Raw genomic sequence first — 22,604 nt, 5'->3', positions numbered from 1 at the left:
CGGAGTCTCCGACCGACATCACAATATTCGCGCAGGCAAAATTTGCCCAAAATTAGAGATTCAGGTTACGCAGATCAAAAATAAAGACCCAAAACGTAGTGTTGAAGGACGTGATATCTCGGAAGTAGTAGAAGAAGACAACGAAGGTGGTTTCACGTCGTGGGTTCGCGCTCCACTATTGCTGCCCGAAGAGCGATTTCTTATCGAGATGGCTGCGAAACACCTTTCTGTTGGCGGCGCTAACGATGACACTGATCACGATACATTAGCACAGCGATCGACAGGTGGGTACTCTCAAGTTTAAGTCACCCATTACTTTAGTGAAATTTAACCGTACGACACCTAACCTATTAACCCAGTCATTCTTCAATTCTCAGGCATCAAGAGAAGAACCATGCAAGTAGAAATCAAATCCAGCATGTCGCTCAAAGTAGGCATATACGTATTTCGATCTCACCTGATACTGTCCTCCACCCTCTTTCAGAACATTCGATGAAATAAAACACACAGCCCTGACCACCACACCAGAGCCTTTTACATCACCTCTTTCCTGCGCTTGGCTTGCCATGGTGCTCATCGGCCTGTTCATCATAGTGTCCGTCATTCTCACTCTCTGCTATCTCTTCAAGAAAGGTATGCATGAGCGTACGAGGTTAACTCTCAGCTCTCTTGATTAGAACAGAGGCATTGATATTCAATGAAATACCAGGGGCTGCGGTTTATGGTGACTATGACTGGAATACATAACTTCTCTGTCTCATCCTGATTACATATGATATTGGCATATCGACTCATATTTTGGCTACATTGATATTCACTATGTAAAGCAGTCACTTGTTTACTGCCCTTAGGTCACCCACCCCTGCCCACAAGCCCTTCTGTCCTTCGTAAGTGACCGTAACAACTTCTTTTGCTGAGAGTATGGAGACATGCTTACTTAATTTAAGCTTAGTATTAGAGTTAAAAACCTTATCAGTACGAGTTAGGGGTTGTAATTATGTGTATACTTTATTTTCTACTTGCATTATCATCTGCCAATTTCCAAGCTAGTTAGACCATTACATTAGTACAATACATTTAACCTTATGTTTGTCACATAATAGCCTCAGCTGCTTATGTGCCATAAAACTCAACACAGCACAACACAACAATACGTTTAAGAAAATTCGCAAAGGCGGAGTAGATTTCAAATGAGGATATAATTGTTATTAAAACTCATCTGATCATAGAATCGCAACTAGAAAAGAAAGCTATACAGTTCTGTAAAATCTCTGTGTCTGAGCCCAGGATCACAATCTGTTCGGGCAGCCACTGTACCAACCAAGCTAGCAAGGACAGCTAGCACTTTCGGTGCACCAGACTGACCACGGTGCACAGATATACAATTTGCTTGTGAATCCTACAGCCTATAATATAGCAGTCAGCTACAGCACACATGAGATGTCCGCTCTCATTTCAGATGTGACAACATCCAGCCAGAAAAATAGCAACCACTACACCATAGTGGTAAGTACAAGCACATCCTGGGCTCGAATGAAATATCCAAAAACCAGAAATGCGGTCGAATCTCAAGATTTTGCAAAGAAGCCAGAAGATTATTTCTCTTGCTCCTAGTTTTCCTCTGCTGCCCACCTTTTCTATATCTGCGTACTTTATTCCATTACAAGGCTTTTCCCATTGGAACAAATGCCATGGCTCACAGCACAGTGTATACAGCAAGTCCCCAGGCACAGACAATTTACTGTTCCTTTGTATCTAGTAGGTTCCTATGGCATCGCTGAAATTTCCAAACGAATGAGCAGGAAAGTTGTTCTCATCGAGCAGAAGTGTTTTAAGTGCCTGCCTCACTTCATGTCTCAACAACAAACTGTAAGGCCTTGGGACTCGTGGCCAAGAATGCACAATCGAGGACAAAAGTAACTTAACCGATCCCCCCCCCCCCCCCCCTCCTCCTCCTCCAAGTACCGAACCGTGCAGCACTGCATGCGGGCACCACCTAATAATGCACTCCTGGTCTCAACACTAGAAGTGCATTGGGTGGCGCTTGCATGCAGTGCAGCATGGTTCGTAACTTGGAAGGGGGCTCAGTATATTTTGTCCCCGATAGTCGATAGGTCAAGCGAGGCTAAGGGGAGTCGGGAGAGGGGAAGAAAGAGTGTCAGATGAATTCCCTTTCGTATGTTTCCATAGGTGAACTTTGTGTGCTTCTTTACTTTTAACAAGCATTAGTAAACATCCGGCACTGTTCAAATAACCTGTAGTTAAGTTCACAAACCACGTAGTTTAATCTTTGGCCAGATTGCCAAGCCATTCAGGTGACAGACCAGTAATCAAACGTATTTCCAAATTTGGCGACACATTAGTAAGCAGGTGTGGTATACACAAATGCCACTGTCATTTCGCATCAAGTAAAAACGAAATGTTGGGGTCCTATTTGCATATGTAGTAGAAATATGAATGCCACGAAGACTTACGGACAGCTGCGCTCTCAAAATCTATTCCAAAATGTTACGTTAATATAGAAGATGCAACAATAGTAACACTAAACACTGTGGCATAGTGAAAAGTTCATAAATAGTAGTGCCATATGGCTTGTGTAATCTTAAATTGTCATCTTCAAGCCAGTCACTCTACGATGTATTTTCACCGTACGGTTACAGCTTAGCATGCATTGCTACAATCCTGTGTGGCTTCTAGTTAAAGTGGACTCTCATCAGTTTTTATTAGCTTAACTCTAACTTTGGTTTGCTCGAAATGGCACTTGATCCCATCAACATCATGTGTGTTAAAATGCTTCTATTAATTCAAAGTCTGCACAATTCTAACAAATTTTCGGCGTCTTTTGGGTTCAAATAGACCTCTCCTGGCCTATGTCATCAGCGCATGTGTTTCTGGTTCGATGGGAAAAACATGCAGTGCACCAAAACATCTCTAATCGGGAGAAGAAAGGCAGTTGTGGATCACTCATCACAAGCGGAACCGATTCAGAAGCAAAAGCAGACTATTTCACGCATCGGGGCATGCCCCTTTTACGTTGCACTGTTTACACGAAAGAGGTTATCAAAAGCAACTATCTTTTACTGTAGCTCAGTGAGTAGTTATGATCACTTCACACCTTTTTACCGTCACAATCGGACTCCTGTCCTCTTCACTTGCATTCAGTGCTTCTTCGGCATAACAAAAATCCTTTCTTTCCTTCCTTTCAGGCCAACATCACTCTTACTACACATGATAAAAACGATGGCACAATGACATCGCGAAAAACATAGCTATTGACTTCCAGTAAATAAATCTACGTGAATTGCAAGTGTTGAATGCATATTCAATGAACAGATGCAACTGACTTATATGATATAGAGCTGCATGCATGCAAAACATGCTGTACAACTCGCACATCAAACAAAGACAAGAAAACTCGTCAAAGTTTCAATTTATTGCACCATTCATATAAAAAATAGGTATGTACATCCCTGCCTATGGTGGCAGCATTTGGAATGGAAATTAAAACAAACGTATGCCCCAGGTGTATCCAGGCATTAGACGTCACAACTTTGGTTGACTAGGGACATTTTGTGCGGCCACGAACTTTAGAAAATATAATTGATAAGCTAACTTCTTAAATGCCTCATTAGTATATCATACATTAAATAGTCAATATCTAAATGCTAGCCCATGGGTTTTAAGGATAGATAGGTTCACATGTCTTGTACCCTCTTTTGAAATTATCTTTCGAATTAACTTCGAAAGCATCACACATGTGTGCTGCCCTACCCTGCCTTGAGATAACGAGGCAGTAGACCCGTGAAATGCTTTTCCACAGAAGACAAAGTGAGTGAACAAAGTTCTTCTACCACCGAAGCTCCCACATTATGCTCCCACTATGGGTGGAAACTGTGAAAGCCTTTGCCCAACGTTGCCTTTTGGATCTCGTGAAACCGGGCCAGGAACAGTGGCCTCAGTGCTGGCCGTGCAAGACGGAACAGATAGGCAACACTGGGTGCACTTTGCACTGCTGGGCAGTCGCCACACTCCTGTGCGGATGCTGGTAGGGGGTATGATGACGTTCGGGTAACATACTCTGCGACCCGTACTCTGGCTCGGCTTGCCATCTGCGGTAGGATGAAGACAACGTGCTGTTAATGGTCAATTCCGGCCTCTTTCTAGTTAATAAGCATTTTTTATACTTAGAGAAATTATTATTTTAGGCAGTTTCCACTAGTTCTCATCAGGGTTGTCAGGTGATGAAGCAATGCAATTTGGTGTAATTTTCTGTCAGCATGCGTGCTGCATATAATTATATGCAGTGCTTATTGCGTATGAGTGTTTAAACAGGAAATGCTTTGAGTGTTAGACAAGTAGGACAACAAGAGCAATATAGCAGAGTTAAAGGGACTTCAATCCTAAATGTGAAGTCAGTTTCAAATTGACGGATCATCATTAAAAAATGTAGAATATGCAGATATGCAATGCAAGTGGGATGATCCCCTTCCACACTCCATCGCAACACCTGAAGACAAAGCACCAGCTGTGGAACGTTGCCTGAAACACTGCGTTCATGACGACGTTGACTTAGCTCGCTTAGCCTTCGCATATTGATTTCGCTGGACTGCGAACCTCGTGATGGGCCCCACCACCACAAAGACGCGTAAACAAATCCATGGTGTTAGGTGCCCCAGCATGCGCACTGCACTGTATGCGGTGCAGTTGTGCAGGCTGGCTTTGAATTCAATGTTTCTGTCACACGTCAATTTCTTGTATTCAGTGGCATAAGATGCGTAGTTTTTAAATTCGAACTGACAAAAACTGGGAACGATCAAAGCAGTCGCCACGAAACGATCCCAGTAGTGCGCGCGGACCGCAACTTCAACCTTGCATCGTGGCTAGACGCACTGCCGTGCCACGTGGTGCTGTCGTTTTCCAACTGCGAGCATGCGGTGGCGGCTCTCGATGGCAGTCAGTGCACTGATTTTATGTAGGGCGTAGCATTACTGTGTGCGGGCTTTTGACGCATGCTGACAGTCAATTCTATGAGGAAAGAGCAAGGGAACTCATGTGACAAGTGCAGGACACTGCCATTCGGGAATGTCGTGATGTTTAGCCATGAGTTTAGATGAACAATAAGTAGTAATTTCTGAAAGTTTAGGAGGTTCAAATAGTGAAAGTGTGGTACAAATCGAATCGCAAGTACAATTCGAAAACTACTGAAGTTTCGAATACTCGCACACCTCTTACTTTTTAAACTGAAGGCACATCCACAGTGGTAAACTGTAGAGGCCGTACAACTGGTTTTGTGCATGTCTATTGTAGATGAAATAAGTGTGAAGAAAGTACCATATATACTCGCATAATGAACCCACTTTTTTTCCAGAAAAATTGACATCAGTTTTGGGGGGAGGGTCATTACATGGGAAAAAAAGTTTCAACAGGTGCCGGCCAATCGCCGCGAGATAGTGCTAACATGCTGAACACCGGCCCTAAAGGTCTGGTGTGCGTCTTTTACACGAGGTTAAAAAACACATAGGACGGCTACGAGTGTGTAATGCGAATGTTTAAGCGTTAGCTTAGAGCACACAACGTCTTTGTGCTCTGCCAAGTTCGTCAAACGCGCACCGTCCCCCATACCTCTGGCAGGTGCTCTCCTCAAAAGATAGACAAACAAGTGGTGAAGCAAAACGCTAAGGCACCCATGTGCTGTGCGATGTCAATGCACGTTAAAGATCCCCAGGTGGTCGAAATTATTCTAGAGCCCTCCACAATGACACCCCTTTCTTCCTTTCTTCTTTCACTTCCTCCTTTATCTCTTCCCTTATGACAACACAGTTCAGGTGTCCAACGATATATGAGACAGATACTGTGCCTTTTCCTTTCCCGAAAAACCAATTATTATTATTAACAAGAGGTGATGCTATGGGTGCAGCGTGCGCAGCATCTTGGTGCACTGCCAAGGTCTGCACTGTGGACAGCACGAGAACTCAGGAACCCACTACAAAAAAAAAGTTAATTCTGGACGACAAAAGTGGGAGGGGTGGATTCATTATGCGAGTGGGTTAATTACGCGAGTATATACAGTATCAAGTAAAAAAAGCAACGTTCAATCAATTTCAGAAGTGTGAACTCTCTGTGTTATCTAACACTTGATCTGGAATCCACACAAACATCACGGACTTGCAAGAACTGAATCCAAGGGAAAAAAATTGATGATGGCCTAGCTCTGTTAGGCCAGGATATAAGTAGTTAAAGCGCGGCGACATCTGGTTCGGAAGAGTTAAAATGTGAAACCCGTGCATTCACTAGATGCGCCTTTATTCACGATTAAACCTTGAGCCGTCGTGGCGGGGCGGTAGCGTCTCCGCCTCAAATGCCAAAGGCCCCGGTTTGATTACCAGCCTCAACACAGGGTGTTTTTTTTTATTCAGTGAGCGTGCGGGGGTTTCAGTGGCTCCTGCCACCGACCACGTGGTTGGTCACGTGGGCAGTCACGTGGTGCAGTGCAGCTGCCAGGGGCGCGGCACCGTAGCTGGTCACGTGGCTCGTCACGTGGTGCGGTGCGACCACGGTGGGAATGCAAGCACGGTGGGAATGCGAGCACGGCGAAACTGCGAGTTCGTGGCCAATGTAGCTTTTGCTACAAAAGAAACAAAACCTTAGAGAACACCTAATTACCATTAATTGTGACAGTGTGATAGCATAAGAACCTCGTTGTGAGTTGCCATGAACGACCACGCATACCATGCATTACTACACACAAAATGCATAACTGCAGAAAAAATGCACCGCCAGACATGTCTTAACTGGTTAGAATCTTTAGAGGTTCCAGTCTCTCCCCCCTTTCTGCCAAAGAGGAGAGGGAGACTTTTCTCCCTCCATTCTGCCACCTGGAAACTGTGGCAGGTCATAGCTGGCCCTTTCGTGCTGTTGGCAGGTGGCAAATTGTGACACCGGCGGTGGGTGCGGGGACATGGGGTTCTTAAGCAATCGCAAAAGTGTATTGGTGTTCACGTAAAGTCATGCAAAACTGCCGGACAGGTTGGACAAAAAAAACTAAAATGCAATCATGCCACACATCCTCAGTGGCCCAGCGATTGCAGGCAACAGCGCCCAGTCCTCACCTCTTCCAGTTGCATCCCTGACTGGGGTGGTCCCAGGTCGAGAGTCACATATGCGGGGTCGCCGGGTGGCCCACTGCACGACAGCTCAGCCAAGGAGAAGCATCTCTCGAGTGCTCCGTCAGCCTTGCTCAGGAGACAAAGGCACTGAAGAAGGCACACACACACCATTTGTGTGCAATTAATTGATGTACAGTCCATTCACCTGTCATTTATTCATGTGCACTTCATTTGTGTGCAATCCATTTGTGTGTAGTTCATCCGTGTGTGGTCCATTCAGCTATAAATTTATTCACATGCAAATTTATCCGCAAGCCATTCATTCATATGCAACCCTTTCACATATGTAATCCATACATGCGTAGAAAAGTAACATTGCTGGTCTTTGCAACAGCTCTCTCCACAACTGCTCCAAATATATGCAGTAACATAACTAAAAACAAAAGCATTATGCCACTGAGGCATTAGCAAAAATGCCAACAATGCGTACTGTAAAGAGTGATGGCTGCTGCACAGAAGAATTCCTCTCCATTTTCTTCAACACAACTAACAGTATTACACTCTGGCTAATCTCCTTATCATCAATGCATGGCCAAAGCCTGAGTGCCAGCAGTGGCCACAATTAAAGCTAGACTGACTCAGCACCATAAAAATAACACATAACGTGTGCAGAAATATATTCTGCTTGATTAGACAGCATAAGAGTATGCAACCTGTAATGTGGTCATAACATGATAGTACTTACGTGATTGTAAGTCGACCTATTTTTCAAAATTTTAAAATCATAAGTGGGGGTGGGGGGTTCGACTTAAGATTGAAACCAAAGCATCACACCATAAATAAAGGCGAGACAAATGAGATATCAGGCATGCTACAGCGTGGTTGCATTTTTGCTGCGCGGCTCCGTCGCATCACTCTCGGTGCTGGCCTTGAGCAGCTGCTATGTCAACGCGCAGAACCGGCATCAGCCCGCTTCCTACACGTGACCACAGATTGCGTCTGCTGATAAGCGGCGGCGGCGGCGGCGGCCCGATAACGCATTCACGTTCTACTCTTAATAGGCGTCATCCAAGTGTTTTTTTTGTTTACTTTCAACCGCGCACTCGACGCTCAAGGGAGCGTCGATAGTTGATGGAAGGGCCGCTGTTCCAATCGCAGTGGCACCCCCACTCAGAACCGCAGCGGCGCCGGGGAGTGTCGGTAGCCGACGGAAGAGCTGACACGTAGTTTCTCCTTGGCTGTGACGCATTTGACTACTGCCGGCAGCATTTCATAAGTTTTTAATGTAGTGCTTCGTCATTTGTCATTTGTGCTCCGGGTCCAGTAAGCGACCGCCGCTCGTTCATAGCGACATTCAAGATGGCTGTCATTCTTTACACCTAAGAAACGAACTGCGTGCCGGGCCGCAAGTTCGACGTTCGCAACGGGTGATACAGGCGTGGCTGCTGCAGCGAGGCAAAATTTTGAGCTGTTCCACGCGATGTCGTGATATGGCTGCTTTCGAAGTGCGCGATTTCGCTGCACGACGATGTTAGAACGATGAGCTGTGGGACCGCAGCAGCGATCACGATGGCAGCGCTAGTGAGGACGATGGCGCAAGTGGGGACGAGTAGTCCAGTGACTAATACATTTTCGTTTTGGGATGTGCCCACGGGCGCTTCTGCGTGCAGCAACTGATAGCGACTGGCGATAAGCAGAGGCCACAGGATAGTGCTATCGCATTCGATTATTAAAGACCAAGAGTAAATGACCTCCAAGTTTTTTTTTTTTTTTTTCAAAATGTGATGTGGGGGGGGGGGGGGGGGGGGGGTGTCAACTTATATTCGAGTCGACTTACAATCGTGTACATACGATAGTAAATACAAAATTGCGGTGAAGCCTTGCAAAGAGGCTCCACCATTGCACGAACAGAGTAAAGCTCATGACAGGTGTGCCATTTCAGCATGCTGGAAGAACAACGTGGACATAAGCACGGGGAATGCCCACTGGGGTCAGAAGCACAAGGCTTTGGTCCCGCACAAATAAATCGTGCTAAAGTGGCCCTTGAATGCACCTGCTGTGTCAGGACAAGGATCAGGGGTTGGCTGGTGCCCTCGTCCAGCAGAAGGTGGACGTGCAGGACGAGTAACAGCTCTTGACTAGGCAGTACGCTCCGGACTCTGGCCTCGGAGCTTGCCGCTTCGTCAAAGGACATCGCCCGAGGTTCGTGCCGACGTTGGGTGAAATCGCCCCAGCCTGCCCCTTGCAGGATACCTGCGTGGGGGAAGAAGGAATGGGAGTGTGCTTGAGTGACAACTGTCTAATCCAAGGTGCGAAAACAAAGCAAGACAAAAACAAAAACGCATGTAATCACACGGACAGGTTCGGGTAATCACTCTACAGCATGCCTGGATTATGTTCTCAGTGGGTGGCAGGTGGATGAGTTAGTTTTCAGTTATGACACAGTATTTCAATGTCAACACAATATGCACGCAGAAAAAGTGCAGCATAAAGTTGTAACCTATTTCTTTCTCACAAGAAACTAATATATCAAATCAAACAGCAGAAAAACTGATGGCTCAGCTGTGAGCACAAAATGGGATTATACTCAGGTTTAAGTGCTAACAGCGTGCCCTGAAAAAAAAGAGAAATGCTCTTCTTTTTGCCAACTGGCACATGAAAAATCTCTCTTGTAGCACAGCGTGTCTTTCTTACCTATGTCGTGACGCGAAAATCCTAGGCACTTTTCAAAGACACATAACTAAATGTTCTCCTAGTTCATTAGTTCATGCATACTGATCACTGATATCTCTTGAGTTAGCTCATGTAGCTTCCTTTGTTTTCTTCAGGAAACATACCATAACCAGCCACCATGACTAGCACGCTGCAGTCGTGAATTATGGTAGCAGTGTTCCCACAGCACATGCAGCCATGCCCATACAACCTCCTTAAAAGGCCTCACAGGTTCACTTGCAGAACATGACAAGGCAAGACACCTAAACATGCAGGGAACAAAGACCAGATTAGTTTGCATGTTTTTAGAGCCTGCAGACACTTTTTTTCATGCCATAAACCTCAGCGTAAAATCCTCTTGACAACGTTCACGTGCACGCTTCTAATTCGAAACTAGTCAAGCACAAATATGATGCTGCACGCACAACGTTATCCACTGCACTGCGTGTCATCAAGCTAATAAAGTTCTGGTTTGGTTTATAAGGTCAAACGTCCCAAAGCGACTCAGGCTACGAGGGATGCCACAGTGGATGGCTTGGGATAATTTCGACCACCTCGGGTTCTGAGATCACACACTACACAGGCCTCTAGCATTTCGCCTCCATCAAAAAGACCGCCACGGCCAGGATTGAACCCGCGTCTTTCAGGTCAGCAGACAAGCTCCACAACAGCTGAGTGCAGCAGCTTAATAATAAAGTTCTGGATGAAAAATCAGACTGAGAGACTCTAACTTGCTTTCTTCCTATGACTAAAATGTGTGTTTAAGACAAAACTTGTCTCCACCTCCAATAAGTCATCTCTTCTCTGTTAATGGGGGACACAGCTTTCAACACCACCTTTCTTATTTCTGACGGATTTTTCTGATATTTTTCTTCACGTTAGTAATGCTTTCAAACTTAACTGCACAAAATTTCAGCATTATAACCGAAGAACATTTTTTTACACAAAAGTTTTTCTCTCTGATGCCTTGATAAAATGTGGTAGAAGGCTGCTTCAACATTCATTGTATTTCTGAACGCATGCTACGCGTGATGACATTCTTAGATTTCTTTTTTTTCAATGACGCAAATTTTTCTGTTCTCATCTTTTACAAAGCAGTTGACATGTACAAACTGTAACCAAGATGTCACATAAAAATCTACAGATCATTAAAATGAGACTGTCATTGCATACAGTGGAGTTCTGTTTGTGCAACAAAATAAGTGGGGTCAAATAGACAAAACAGTCGTGAAGAAATCTGCTGCACAAGGTGATCGTCTAGTCAGAAAACCGGAACTGAGCAAAATGACCAACCATATTTCGATCATTTCTTTGATATGCAGTGCCACCGTGGTGCATGCAACAATTTTTTATTTAGTGCTATTTCCAAGTGAATTTCAGCAATTAAACTTTGGGACAGCATAGAAAAACAAGACATACAAGCAGATACAATGATTTTCAAAAAATACTATCTTTTGGCCAATTTTCACGATTTGAATGCCGCGTCCCCTCTTTAGTCTTTCCAATGTCCTGCTGCCATTTCCTTATAGTTTACAGTTTAGGCTACAGCCCTTGGAAGGCAAAACCCTTACAAGCAATTAGCCGACACACACGATGATGGTTTGATTTTAAAGGGGCAACGGAAGCTTGGTCAAAGACCGCCATGGCTAATGGGATTCTCATCTGAACAAGGTCGGGTGAAAGATCTATCTTACCCCACAGAAGCTGAGCACTAGGCCAGGAGATAGCTTGCACACAACAGAAATTGGTGGGTACTCGGTGGCTCTGGGGAGTAAACACAGCTCACCCCACATAAGAGGCAGACGCTCAAATTACTAGGCCACCGCTGTGGTAGCCAAAAATAGGTCTGACCATTGGCACACAATAACTGCCAACACCCTACACACGAACTGCGGTGGATGCTGACCACTTAGATTAGGCAAATTCTCAGCCACTGCAGCAGCCATTGCCAAGCCACGCAACTATTACAAGGAGCGCATAACAGAACAGCGATGTGGGAGCACACCTTTGCCTGTCTGCGCCACAAGCTCGGCAGCCCCACTGATTGGCTTGGCCACAGCACCCATCAGGCCCCGGCCAACGCCCTTGACGAATCCGGTTGGCCCTCGGCTCTCTTCATGGATCAGGGCTTGCAAGGGGTGGTCCACAATGCCTGCCACAGCCCCTGCGTGTTAACATGCAAATATGTTTCCAGTAATTAAAAAGCCAAGACAACCAAAAGCCTCCACAGCCGTTGCCTCCGCTGCCAGCCATCTTGATTCCTTGTGCAGCCACAATGTCTGGTTAACCTGGCAGCAAGGCTACCTAGCTGACACATCGGCAAGAGAACGCATAGAAAACACAGAAGCCGAATACATAAGAAAGAAAAGGATGCAAACATTCTGATTCCATATGAAAGCCTTATTTGCGTCTTTTTTTTTTCTTTTTACACAAGATTTCAGCATCGAAGCAGGAACATTCCTGCATTTTTGTCTGTTTCGTGCGCACGAGTGTGGCCCGAGTCTGTTTTTTTTTACGTCCCAGCACTGATGCTCGAGTCATACTCAAGGTTTGGCATACCGAGCAGGCTGATCCCAAGAGTTGTCAGCCCCTGGCCGATGCCAGCCGATGGGCCAGTGCGAAGTGATTCCTTCCAGGCGAGGTGTTCGGGGTCCAGCGATAGCCTGTCCAGATTCCGAGACACGCTGGTGGCCAGCTGAGTCACAGAGCTTAAGGCACCTGCAACACAGCAACACGTAGAACACATCTCAAACCTAAAGCTGAACTGAATTTGTTGGCATTAGTTTTTTTTTTTTTTTGTTAGTCTAATCGAAAACGGATGGTTACTGACAAACTAAGCATCCACATGGAGGTGACAAGAGGGCGGATGGGGGTACGACGGACACAGCACAGCAAGTTGCAAAAAAACACTTAAGTACATCTGCATACATAAACTGTTTCTCGCAACACCTGAAATAAAGATCATATATATTCAAAAAGAAATTTCAGCATGAAAGTGAGTTAGGATGTACTGCCACTGATGCAGATGTATTATCATCAACATTAGTTTCCTGAAATAGAACTGAACTTCCCTCCAGAAAAAATTTGCAAAAATAACAGGCAGCTGTACCAAAAGTTGACTTCATACGCAGCCAAACCAATAGTGGTCACACGCAACATGAAAAGCACCTGTGTACTCTGCTAAGCAAGGGGACCTTTTCATGAGTAAGGCAAAGTCTGTGTGCACAGAGATTTTACATTAAAAAAAAAAAAATGGCGGACGATTTAGCTAGGTTAGGCCAAACGCAGATTTGGTGCGCTACCACTCCAGTCTTCACTTCGGCTTCGGTACAAGGCTCAACTTACACAAGGCCAAGTGCCTGCTTCACACACAGATCGGCAAAATCGGCCTTAAAACTCTGCCTTAAGGGAACGATGCAATAAAGTTAATGGGGTAATGCCCACATATATGCAATTGGCCGTTCCCTACTTTACATTTACAGATCCTTGGGTGTCCTTGCATTCCTCCTGGCGCAATGGTGCAGTAATTAAGCGATGCGTCACTGCCCTGTGATGGCAGGTGCTGCCACCAGTGGTGCTGGTGAGAACCAGGTTGCTCTTCCCGAGCAATCTCAAGGTCATAGAGACAGGCTTCAGAGAGACAACATCGGCAAAACCTTAAATATATCAATTTTTGCAACTGCATACCACCAGGACCAGCAATCAGTTTCAAAAACAGGACTGCACCAGACAATAAGGTACATCTGCTCACCATATATCTAAGGCAAAAACAAGATGAAAAACCAGCCAGAATCAGTACTGCTATTATTAACTTATGTTCCATTGTCTCAGTGGTCATTTTTTCAACTGCTGACAATGCTGTAAGCGGGGGAAAAAGGGGGTTAAGGGAAGTATGGTTCAATCCTAGAGTGTCACCTGAAGAGATGTGGCGCAACATGGCAGACGCTCCATGCGAGATGCCCATGAAGAAGGCCCACGGGCGACCCTGTGCCAAGCCTCTGTACGGAAGCACCACCATCGCAGAAACACCAGATCCCAGGGCACGTACCAGACCCGTTGGATTGCCCAGCAGGTCCAGGGAACCCACAACCCAGCCTGCAATCAGATGGGAGGAAGGAAAGCTGGTGAAGCCCATGCTACATGGCACAGTGTTCCACTCGATGGGCTCGTGTGTTTGATACCACCAGCCAAGACCACTTTTATACTGACTGCATGCAGCAATGAGTTGTGCTGAAATAATGGCGCCCGTCAGGCAGCCATGACACATGATCATATGTGTTATTACTCCTGCAGACACAAAGAACAGAGGAGACGAAATGATATTGTTGACTTCTGCCACTAGTGCTCGGCAGAAGAATCTTGTCTAGAAGGTTGCTGGCAAATGAAAAAAGTTGTCATTACTCTTTCAAACAGACTACACCCCGGGGAAAAGACAAGCTCATCCTAGACAAAGTATTTCGACCATAGGGCAGACTTAGTAGTTGAAGAGACAAGTGGATGCACACCTGGACTGGAAGTAGCCAGAGAAACGGAGCTGTGAAACATTGATTTTTTTTAAAGTCAGGCATGCAGTCTGCGACTGAGATATCATGTCTGTTCTCGTGTTTGCGTTTTCAAAATGTGCATTCCGATGAAGGAACTCTTTAAAGCAGCTACTGAAGAGCCCCAGTACTTAACATACCACAAAGACAAAAATGCAAGAACATTCGAATGAGAAGACTTTCAGGGCGAGCAAAACAAGGACGCAAGAGAGGAACACAAACAACATATGCATGTAAACAAACACTGAAATGTAATCTGCATGTCCCGCTTGTGCCTTCGTCTTGTTGGCAGTGCAATTCCACTCACTTTAGTGATGCGATGCATCCACTACAGCTAGAAAGAATGCCTTTTGCTCAAACACAGTCCATATTTGAACCACCCGCGTAACAAAACATGTTGCAAGGCTAGTTGGTCATGCATTGTTTTTGAAAACGTAATCCAACATTACATTTCAAGACAAGGACACAGAAAGAACTTGGACGGGAGCTGTCTCTTGTCAAGTTCTTTCTGTGTCCATGTCTTAAAATCTAGGCTGGATGTACTGTCTCACAGTTACAGCCCTCCAACAATACTACAGCCTCTCAAGTCCACCATGGGTCTCACCTGCCCTCAGCAGTGCGCCCGTCACATAGTGGCGCGTCAGCAGCTGGCCCAGCTGATAGCAGCCGGTGACCAGGTTTCTCCGGCTGAATCGTGCAAAGCTCAGTGGTGTCCCATTCAGGGACAAGTACAGCTTCAGCGAGGCATGAATGCTGAGCTGCACTGCCAACGGCTCCAGCATTATCTCCCGCACCGACACCGTCCGCATAAGAGCCTGCGATGCGTCTGCCACCTCCTGTGGGAGTCGGCACTCGCGACTGGCCGAGAGAGGCGTGCAGTGCCAAGCTGGACGCACAAAGCTTGACATGCGGGCCAGCCTGCACGAAGAAAGTGAAGGCAGCAGGGTTGATTTAATCACTGGTCATGGTGGCGTGTAAGAAGCCATGAGTCACATGACACAGACAACCTGCTTCAACTGCTCTGAATGATGGCCGGCACAGCAACATGAGAACTTGTCCATCAGCTAGTTGGTGATTGTGCTCAAACATGCACGTTTACTCTGACATAATCAATAACCAGATATCATTACATGTTATAACTGGTTGTCACTTGTAAAAAATCCTTCGAGTTTCAGTACAAGACATGATAAAGATGACTCAGCAAAGAGCACTGTGTTCTTGCTGTTTTGTCTCTTCTTCAAAAACGCATTAAATAGAAATATCAAAATACTTCAAGTAAAGTATATCGATTTTTCTAGTAGTACTTATTTGCTTTTATGCAAGTCCTTAATTCATAAGCACATATGAACAAAGAAAATTCAACAAGAAAAAAATCTGCGGCTAACCAATGAAAACACTAAATACGTGCCACAGATAACACTCCACCTTCACACAACTTAATATTCAAAACAAAAAACCTCACTGAAAAAGTCTGGGAAAATAAATTTGGATGCCGTGGCGACACTTGCAGAGTCGAAGGTCTCCTAAAATTCTCAGTATTTCTCACCTGTAAAGCAAAGTGTCCTCCAAGAAGAGCGACAATGGGCAGAACTTGACAGCCAGAGAATCTGCAGTCAAGCGACCGTCGCGGAGAACCTCGAGAGACAGGGTTATCGATGCAACGGCATTTTGGCATGAGAATGTGCCTTCTGGTGATGGAGAATCACCTCTAGGCACCAGGACAACAGGAAAATCGTAGACCTCGCTCGATGACTCGTCTTGTGACAGCTGGTTATCGACCTGAATCGGACAGCAAAGTGTGTAGTCAGTCAGAATTAAACACGACAGAAAAGCGAGAAAGAGAGAGAAAGTAAGAAAGGAAAAAATGAAAGAAAGGAAACGATACAGCCTTCTATACTACAAGTAAGCAGAGATGCTAAAGAGCTTTAGTACAAAACACATGTAAGTAAGGAACTTTACAAGTGGGACACTCTGCAACAACTTTTTTTGGCAACCAAGAGGAGGCTACAGGGGTAGAGCATCTTTAACTGTGTTACTCAACTAGTAGTTCGGCCACAGGACGGATGCCTAGCACATAGCTTGCTGTATGGTTGCTTCATTCGATGGATGGATGGATACGGCTGAACCCTTTAAATCTGGCGGTGGCTCAAGCCACCTAGCCATGACTTGTGAAATTCTACTCTTGTCTTGATTTTAGCCACCAATCAGATAACCTTTGCTTGGTTACTTCAGTACCCGCTTAAAAATTACTTTCCCTTCACTGTCCTTAAACCCCAATACTTTGAATAAATCAGCCCCGCTGCTGTCCACTGTGGGGCGAAGCCCTTTACAGAAAACTATCAAGTGTTCACCCGTTTCCTCCTCCTCTCCGCACGCAACGCACAACCTGTCTATCTCGTGGTACCTGACTCTATACGTCTTAGTCCACAAAACTCCCGTCCTGGCCTCAAACAACAAAGAGCTTCCCCTACAATTATCATAGATATTTTCTTTGGCAATTTCCTGCTTAAAGATCCTGTATGTTCCCAGTGCCAATTTCGTCAGCATCCCTGTTTTCCACAGAGCTCTCTCTGTTTCTTTAACCTTTTTCTTAACCGATAATTGCTGATTTGCCCCCCCTACTGCTGTCCAGATATTTGCTTTGTAATAAGGAACGTCTTGCAAAGCACAGTGTCGCAAACAATCAGCGGTACAGTCCAGGCACAGATCAGAGGCAGCGTTTAGTCCAGAGCACGCGCGAGGGACCGAGCGTTCGGCGCTCGAGCTTCGGAGCGTTCGGCGCTTCTCATTGTCTTCTTTGTTAAGCGCCAGCCTCTGAAGATTCCAAACCCGAAGGCCAGCCTTACAGATTGTCAATTTTCTAGTTCGCTTTCTCCATTTCGTGTCAACATTCCTGATGTACAGGTACCTGAAAACTTTCCTAGACCACTGCTTTTCCTCCATCTTTCTTAATCGCTCCTCAAATGCTATCTTACTGCTAGCTTCTCTTCTCTCGAACGACTCTGATCCCATATCACCCTGTACCCCCTAATTTGGTGTATTGCCATGATCTCCCAAAGGTAGCCTCCTTACACCGCGTTGTTTGATTTCTAACCTTGCTTGAACATCTGGTCTCATGCACAGGACCGCATTGCCGAAAGTCAGGCTAGGAACCATCACCACTTTCCAGATCCCTCTTACCACTTCATACCTATCGTAATTCCACAGTGCCCTATTTTTCATGACAGCTGCATTCCTACTAGCTTTATACATTACATATTTTTCATGCTCTGTCAGATACTCAGCACCGTTATTTATCCACACCCCAGGATAATTGTACTCATCCACTACTTCTAGTGTGAACTCCTGTATTCTATGCTCGCCACCCTCATCATTAAATATCATGACTGCAGGTTTTTCTTTACTAAACTTGAAACCTAATCTATCTCCCTCTGTACCACAAATGTCTATCAACTTCTGCAAATCTTCCGTGTTGTCAGCTATTAGCACTATATCATCAGCATATATTAGTCCCAGTAATGACTGTTTAATCCATTCTCCTTGCTTGAAAAAAGAAAGGTTGAAGCCTAGTCCGCTCCTCTCTAGTTTGATCTCTAACCCTTGCAGGTACAACATAAACAACAAAGGACATCCTTGCCTAAGCCCCCGCTGTATCTCTATAGGCCCTGATACATTTTTTTCCCATTTTATAAGCACTCTGTTACCTTCATATATATCCATATCTTGTGTAGGTAGTGCCATCTATGGGTGATCCTTGTAACTGGACGTGTCTCAAAAATTTGTTGCAATAAAGAAATTGTTTTCACTGAAACTCTCTAACAGTGAATGCAGTTATGCTAGAAACGTGCCTTAATGATTACCACCTATAAATATCACGTTATAGGATAAAACTATTAGCAGCGATTGGGGACTATATTCCACTGAATGACCGCAGAGGTGGCCAAGTGGTTGAGCATCCACCTCGCATGCGGGAGGTGCGGGGTTCGATCCTCAGTGGCGCCGGGTGCCCGCCGATGATACAATGGGTACAAGCTTTCCCCTGGTCTGGTGTTCGGCTTATTTAGGGTGAAATGCTTAGGAAATGGGTCTTTCACCCCACGTTGAGAATTCGAAAATACCTTATGCCATAGTGCTCTTTGACCATAGATGCCCTTGCGCCATAAAAATCCACAATCATCATCATCATCATCATATTCCACTGAAAAGGAATTGAGGCCGTGCTCCGGATGTGCAGCTTAGGCTGCTCTGCTAAAAAAACTTGTCACGGAGTATAGTAAGTTCCTAACCGCTGTTATGCAAAAGCCTCTTCACAGTGCTGCCCAATGCATGGCGTTTACAGTCAAGGTGGGAAAAAAAAAGGAGGAATAAATGAAAGCTGCAGAGGCTATTTGTGAATGCCCAACAGTGCATGTATGTGCTTTGTAGAGAGAGCCAACACTGCAAAGCGCATGCATGGGCTAAATTGAGCTTTAGCAGCACAGGTGAATGGTGGCTGCTGATGAGCCACAATATGAAGGCACCTCGATCATCCCCTCAGCTGAACAACATGCTCAGAGTCCACCTCTTTAATTTTCTGCACAGCACTACTTGCCAAGCATACACCTATCTCAACATGCAAAAAAAAAAAAAAGTCCCATCTGAAGAGCTAATGCAAATGATTTAAGATTCTGACAACCTCAAAAATTGGATTCCTGAAAACTGCCTTTTCCATATCTTATAAAAACGTCACAGATGCTGAAAGCTTGAGAAAACAGCCCATGGGAGCAGCGGAGTAGCGCAGGAGTTGCATTTCAGCTCTCATATGACTGAATTAGGTGTACACCTTAAGGGGGAGCCTGGTCTTGACAAAAAAAATTTTATTAATGAAGTCACAGTTAAGAAACCTTCAGGGAACATGTATTTTTCTGTGCCGATTCTAAATATGTCATTTAATTTCATGTCAAACAATTCCTTGAGCACTTATGTAATTTTTATGCACGTATCTTGTGAAGAGCTTTGAAAAAAATCTGCTGCAGAAAACTTGCTGATATGTATGCCTTTGGGTTCTCTTGATACTAAGGAATGCAATAAGGGTAAAATTGTCTCCCTGTCTATCATAGTAAGTTATAGGGTTTTAAAGTTGTCGCCTCAGAAATGCGAATAAAAGTGTGTATTCTCGTTTCTGAAGTGGCAGCTTCAATACCCTATAACTCAAGTTCTATGATATCCAGGATGATAATTTTATCCTTATTGCATTCCTTGGTATCAAGACAACGCAATGGCATACATTTCAGCGATTTTCCTACAGCAAATTTTCTTCCAAGCTCTTCGCAAAATAATTGCATAAAAATTACATAAGTGCTCAAAAAATTGGTTTACATGAAATTAAATTACATATTTAGAATCAGCACGCAAAAATACACGTTCCCTGAAGATTTCATAATTATTACTACATTAATAAAATTTTGTTTTCACGAGCAGGCTCCCCCCTTAAGCCTTCACATGCCATCCACTGTTTCCTGCAAACAAAAGCACACTCAATAAGGCACAACAAAAAATAATTCCAGGCCCCGAAAACCCATGCACTAGGCAATTCAAGAGCTCAAAGAGCTTCTGCATATGTTCTCTCTCTGCTTACCTGAATTCCACCAATGAAAGTGAAGATGTCGTACACAACTGCCGGTGAAGCGTCCGGCTGATTGTTTCCCGCGAGTGTGGGAGCAGGGGTGGCCCTGGGTCGGCAGGCGCATGACACGGAGTCCATGCTGACACGAACCACTTCACGAAGGCACTTCTTGTGGTCGGCAGCATCACAGCTGTCGCACAGCACGAGGCACAGCTCGTCGACATTCAGTGAGACAAAGCGGACGGAGTGGTAGAGCGGGGAGAGCGGCGGGAAGTCTTCAGGTGGCACGACAGACACGTGGATTTGTTCAGCCTAAAAAGTAAGGAGGGTGCCTTGAGTGCAAATTCCAGTAGAGCCTCTTGGAAACTTGCGGGCAAACAAAGCGGTGTGCAGCAAGCCTAACTGGACTGCACAGGTCAGAACAACTGCCTCCGAAGCAAAGAAATGCTTGTAAAATATCTACAATAAAACAATGACCATTTCAACAGTAGGTCAGGCGTTCATATTTTTGTCTTCACTGTTGCCATGTAAGACATGTCACACACTAGTATTCCCTCTATTTAGCCAGGCCAAGTGTCACAAAATTCGTCGTATATTCGAAAAAAAAAAACGGCGCAGTGCAGAAGCAATTGTGCCTGCGCGCCCCGTAAATAAAAAGAAAACAGCGGAGAAGGAACTCCAGAGAGCCCGTAACTTTGCGTGTGCTGCTGCCCTTTCCACTCTGCTCGCCGGCACGGCGGCAAGGGGAACATGGCCCCATGAGCCGTCGATTTCTCTAGAATGTCCGAGTAGTTTCCACTCATTTTCGACAGAGAGGGTGTAGCCTTGACAGCGCTAAAGTGATGCCCTCTCCCCTTCGCTCTCGTGCCGCCGGCTTTGCATTGCGAGAAAAACCCAGAATCTTCTGGAATGCGGTTTTTGCACTTGACCAATGGGGTCGCGCGTCCGGCGTGAGAAGGAGAAGGAATTTTTGCAGTTGATACTGCGTGTATGTGCACGCCTGCCTTGGACGAAGAACGAACAGACACAGATCGCGTCTATAAATGAGAGCCGTGGACCGCCGTCTGTCAGCCCGAGCCGCCGTTTAAGCTTCAGAGAAGTGCGCCCGCTCGACCCCCGGGAGAACACCACTCGCCCAGCCACGGACTAGCAAGGCAACGTGCGCCAATCAGTGGGACGACTCCGTCGTGCTCCTTAGGTCATCGGACTGTCGCAGTGCCCGGTGAACAGATTGTATTTTGTTTGTTTCTCTCTGTGTTAGTGCACTTTAGCTGCAACAATTTATTTATTTATTCAAATACCTTCAGGGTCCGAAGGCATTCTGTTATATTCTGTTAAATTGTAATCTCTCTCGATTGTTACTTTGCACGAGTAGCATTGTATTTGTAGATCACTTTGTATGTGCTCGTACGAGTGATTGTGAAATCCTCTGCGTCGTCTCTTTGCTGTATAAACTTTGTTTTGTTAGTGAACCTTTGGCTCCGACCCATTCTCTGGCTTGCGACCGGCGAAAGCTGGGCACCAAACGACCCCGCCCCTTGTCACTTGGTAGCTGGTCTCCGGCTGAGCTTGTCACGCTGAGTCAAGGGCATCTCCTTTGTGACCAAGACCGCTACCCCCACACGCTTTAATTGTGTCTGGGAGTGCACGCTAAAGTGCGCAAAGTGGTGACACCAAGTCAGCATGCGTCATCAGAGAACACACTGTTTTCTGAATGTGCATTTTCCTGCAAGACATATTTTGGTTAGTTTAGCATAGTTTACTTTAGGGGTCTAATGTCCCAAAGCGACTCAGGCTATGAAGGACGCCGTAGTGAAGGGCTCCGGAAATTTCAACCACCTGGGGTTCTTTAACATGCACTGACATCGCACAGTACACGGGCCTCTAGAATTTTGCCTCCATCGAAATTCTAGAGGCCCGTGTACTGTGCGATTAATTAATCAAAATATGTCTAGCAGGAAAATTTTGCTGCAAGCTGAGACGAATGCCCGTATTTACACGATTGTAAGTCGACCTATTTTTTTAAATTTGAAAATCCGAAGTGGCTGGGTTGACTTACAATTGAAACAAAAACATCACACTATAAGTAAAGGCGAGACAAACGAGATATCAGGCATGCTACAGCATGGTTGCATTTTTGCTGCGTGGCTCCGTCGCATCGCTCTTGGTGCTGGCCTTGAGCAGCTGCTATGTCAACGCGCAAAACTGGCATACCCTCACCGCGTGCGTGGGCGGCGGCCGATGGCGGCTATAGATAAGCAGTAAACTGGCACCTCACATGCGACTGCTGACTGCGGTTGCTGATAAGCGGCGGCGGCCCGATAACGCAATAGTGTTCTGATTATGATGATGGAGTTTTATGGCGCAGGGGCATCTGTGGCCAAAGAGCGCCATGGCACAAGGTATTTTTGATTACTCAAGGTGGGGTAAAAGACCCATTTCCCAAACATTTCACCCATGATAAGCCAAGCACCAGATCAGGGGAAAGCTTGTACCCATTATGTCACCGGTGGGCACCCGGCGACACTGGGGATCGAACCCCGCACCTCCTGCATGCGAGGCGGATGCTCAGCCACTCGGCCACCGCTGCGGTCTAACAATCGTGTTCTACAGGAAGCTCAAGTCTCCCACAAGTTTTCA

At 45.6% G+C, this 22,604-nt stretch overlaps 2 protein-coding genes across 4 annotated transcripts in view; one reads left to right on the top strand and one right to left on the bottom strand.

Moving 5' to 3' along the window:
- Positions 1-47: 47 nt before the first annotated feature.
- Positions 48-3,313, top strand: LOC144135437 (uncharacterized). Of its 2 annotated transcripts, XM_077668103.1 has the most exons (6): positions 48-284; positions 378-396; positions 485-633; positions 852-887; positions 1,460-1,506; positions 3,207-3,313. In XM_077668103.1, exons 1-6 carry the CDS (start codon positions 209-211, stop codon positions 3,267-3,269), a joined length of 390 nt encoding a protein of 129 aa, XP_077524229.1. In that variant the 5' UTR covers positions 48-208; the 3' UTR covers positions 3,270-3,313. The 2 variants fall into 2 exon arrangements, with proteins under 2 accessions (XP_077524229.1, XP_077524228.1); XM_077668102.1 differs by lacking the exon at positions 3,207-3,313 and having other exon boundaries at positions 1,460-1,642.
- Positions 3,314-3,413: 100 nt separating this feature from the next.
- Positions 3,414-22,604, bottom strand: part of Vps13B (vacuolar protein sorting 13B) — an 86,098-nt gene continuing 66,907 nt past the window's right edge. For both annotated transcript variants that reach the window (XM_077666100.1, XM_077666099.1), the window contains exons 51-59: positions 19,977-20,276; positions 15,906-16,138; positions 14,964-15,277; positions 13,734-13,913; positions 12,378-12,536; positions 11,824-11,982; positions 9,160-9,359; positions 7,110-7,253; positions 3,414-4,109 (exon numbers count right to left, since the gene is read on the bottom strand). In XM_077666100.1, coding sequence (XP_077522226.1) covers positions 3,879-4,109; positions 7,110-7,253; positions 9,160-9,359; positions 11,824-11,982; positions 12,378-12,536; positions 13,734-13,913; positions 14,964-15,277; positions 15,906-16,138; positions 19,977-20,276 — 1,920 coding nt within the window. In that variant the 3' untranslated portion in view covers positions 3,414-3,878. The remainder of the gene's footprint in view (positions 4,110-7,109; positions 7,254-9,159; positions 9,360-11,823; positions 11,983-12,377; positions 12,537-13,733; positions 13,914-14,963; positions 15,278-15,905; positions 16,139-19,976; positions 20,277-22,604) is intronic.

Source organism: Amblyomma americanum, chromosome 5, assembly GCF_052857255.1.
Source record: "Amblyomma americanum isolate KBUSLIRL-KWMA chromosome 5, ASM5285725v1, whole genome shotgun sequence".
NCBI lineage: Eukaryota > Metazoa > Arthropoda > Arachnida > Ixodida > Ixodidae > Amblyomma > Amblyomma americanum.
The sequence above is the reverse complement of the archived record's forward strand: the minus strand, read 5'-3'. Positions and strand labels throughout refer to the sequence as shown.

Excerpts from the sequence above, each read along its gene's own strand:
- LOC144135437 (XM_077668102.1), top strand. The coding sequence starts at position 209 with ATGGCTGCGAAACACCTTTCTGTTGGCGGCGCTAACGATGACACTGAT. Across the intron at positions 634-851 it reads CTGCTATCTCTTCAAGAAAG|GTCACCCACCCCTGCCCACA; the intron begins GTATGCATGAGC and ends TACTGCCCTTAG. Across the intron at positions 888-1,459 it reads CACAAGCCCTTCTGTCCTTC|ATGTGACAACATCCAGCCAG; the intron begins GTAAGTGACCGT and ends CTCTCATTTCAG.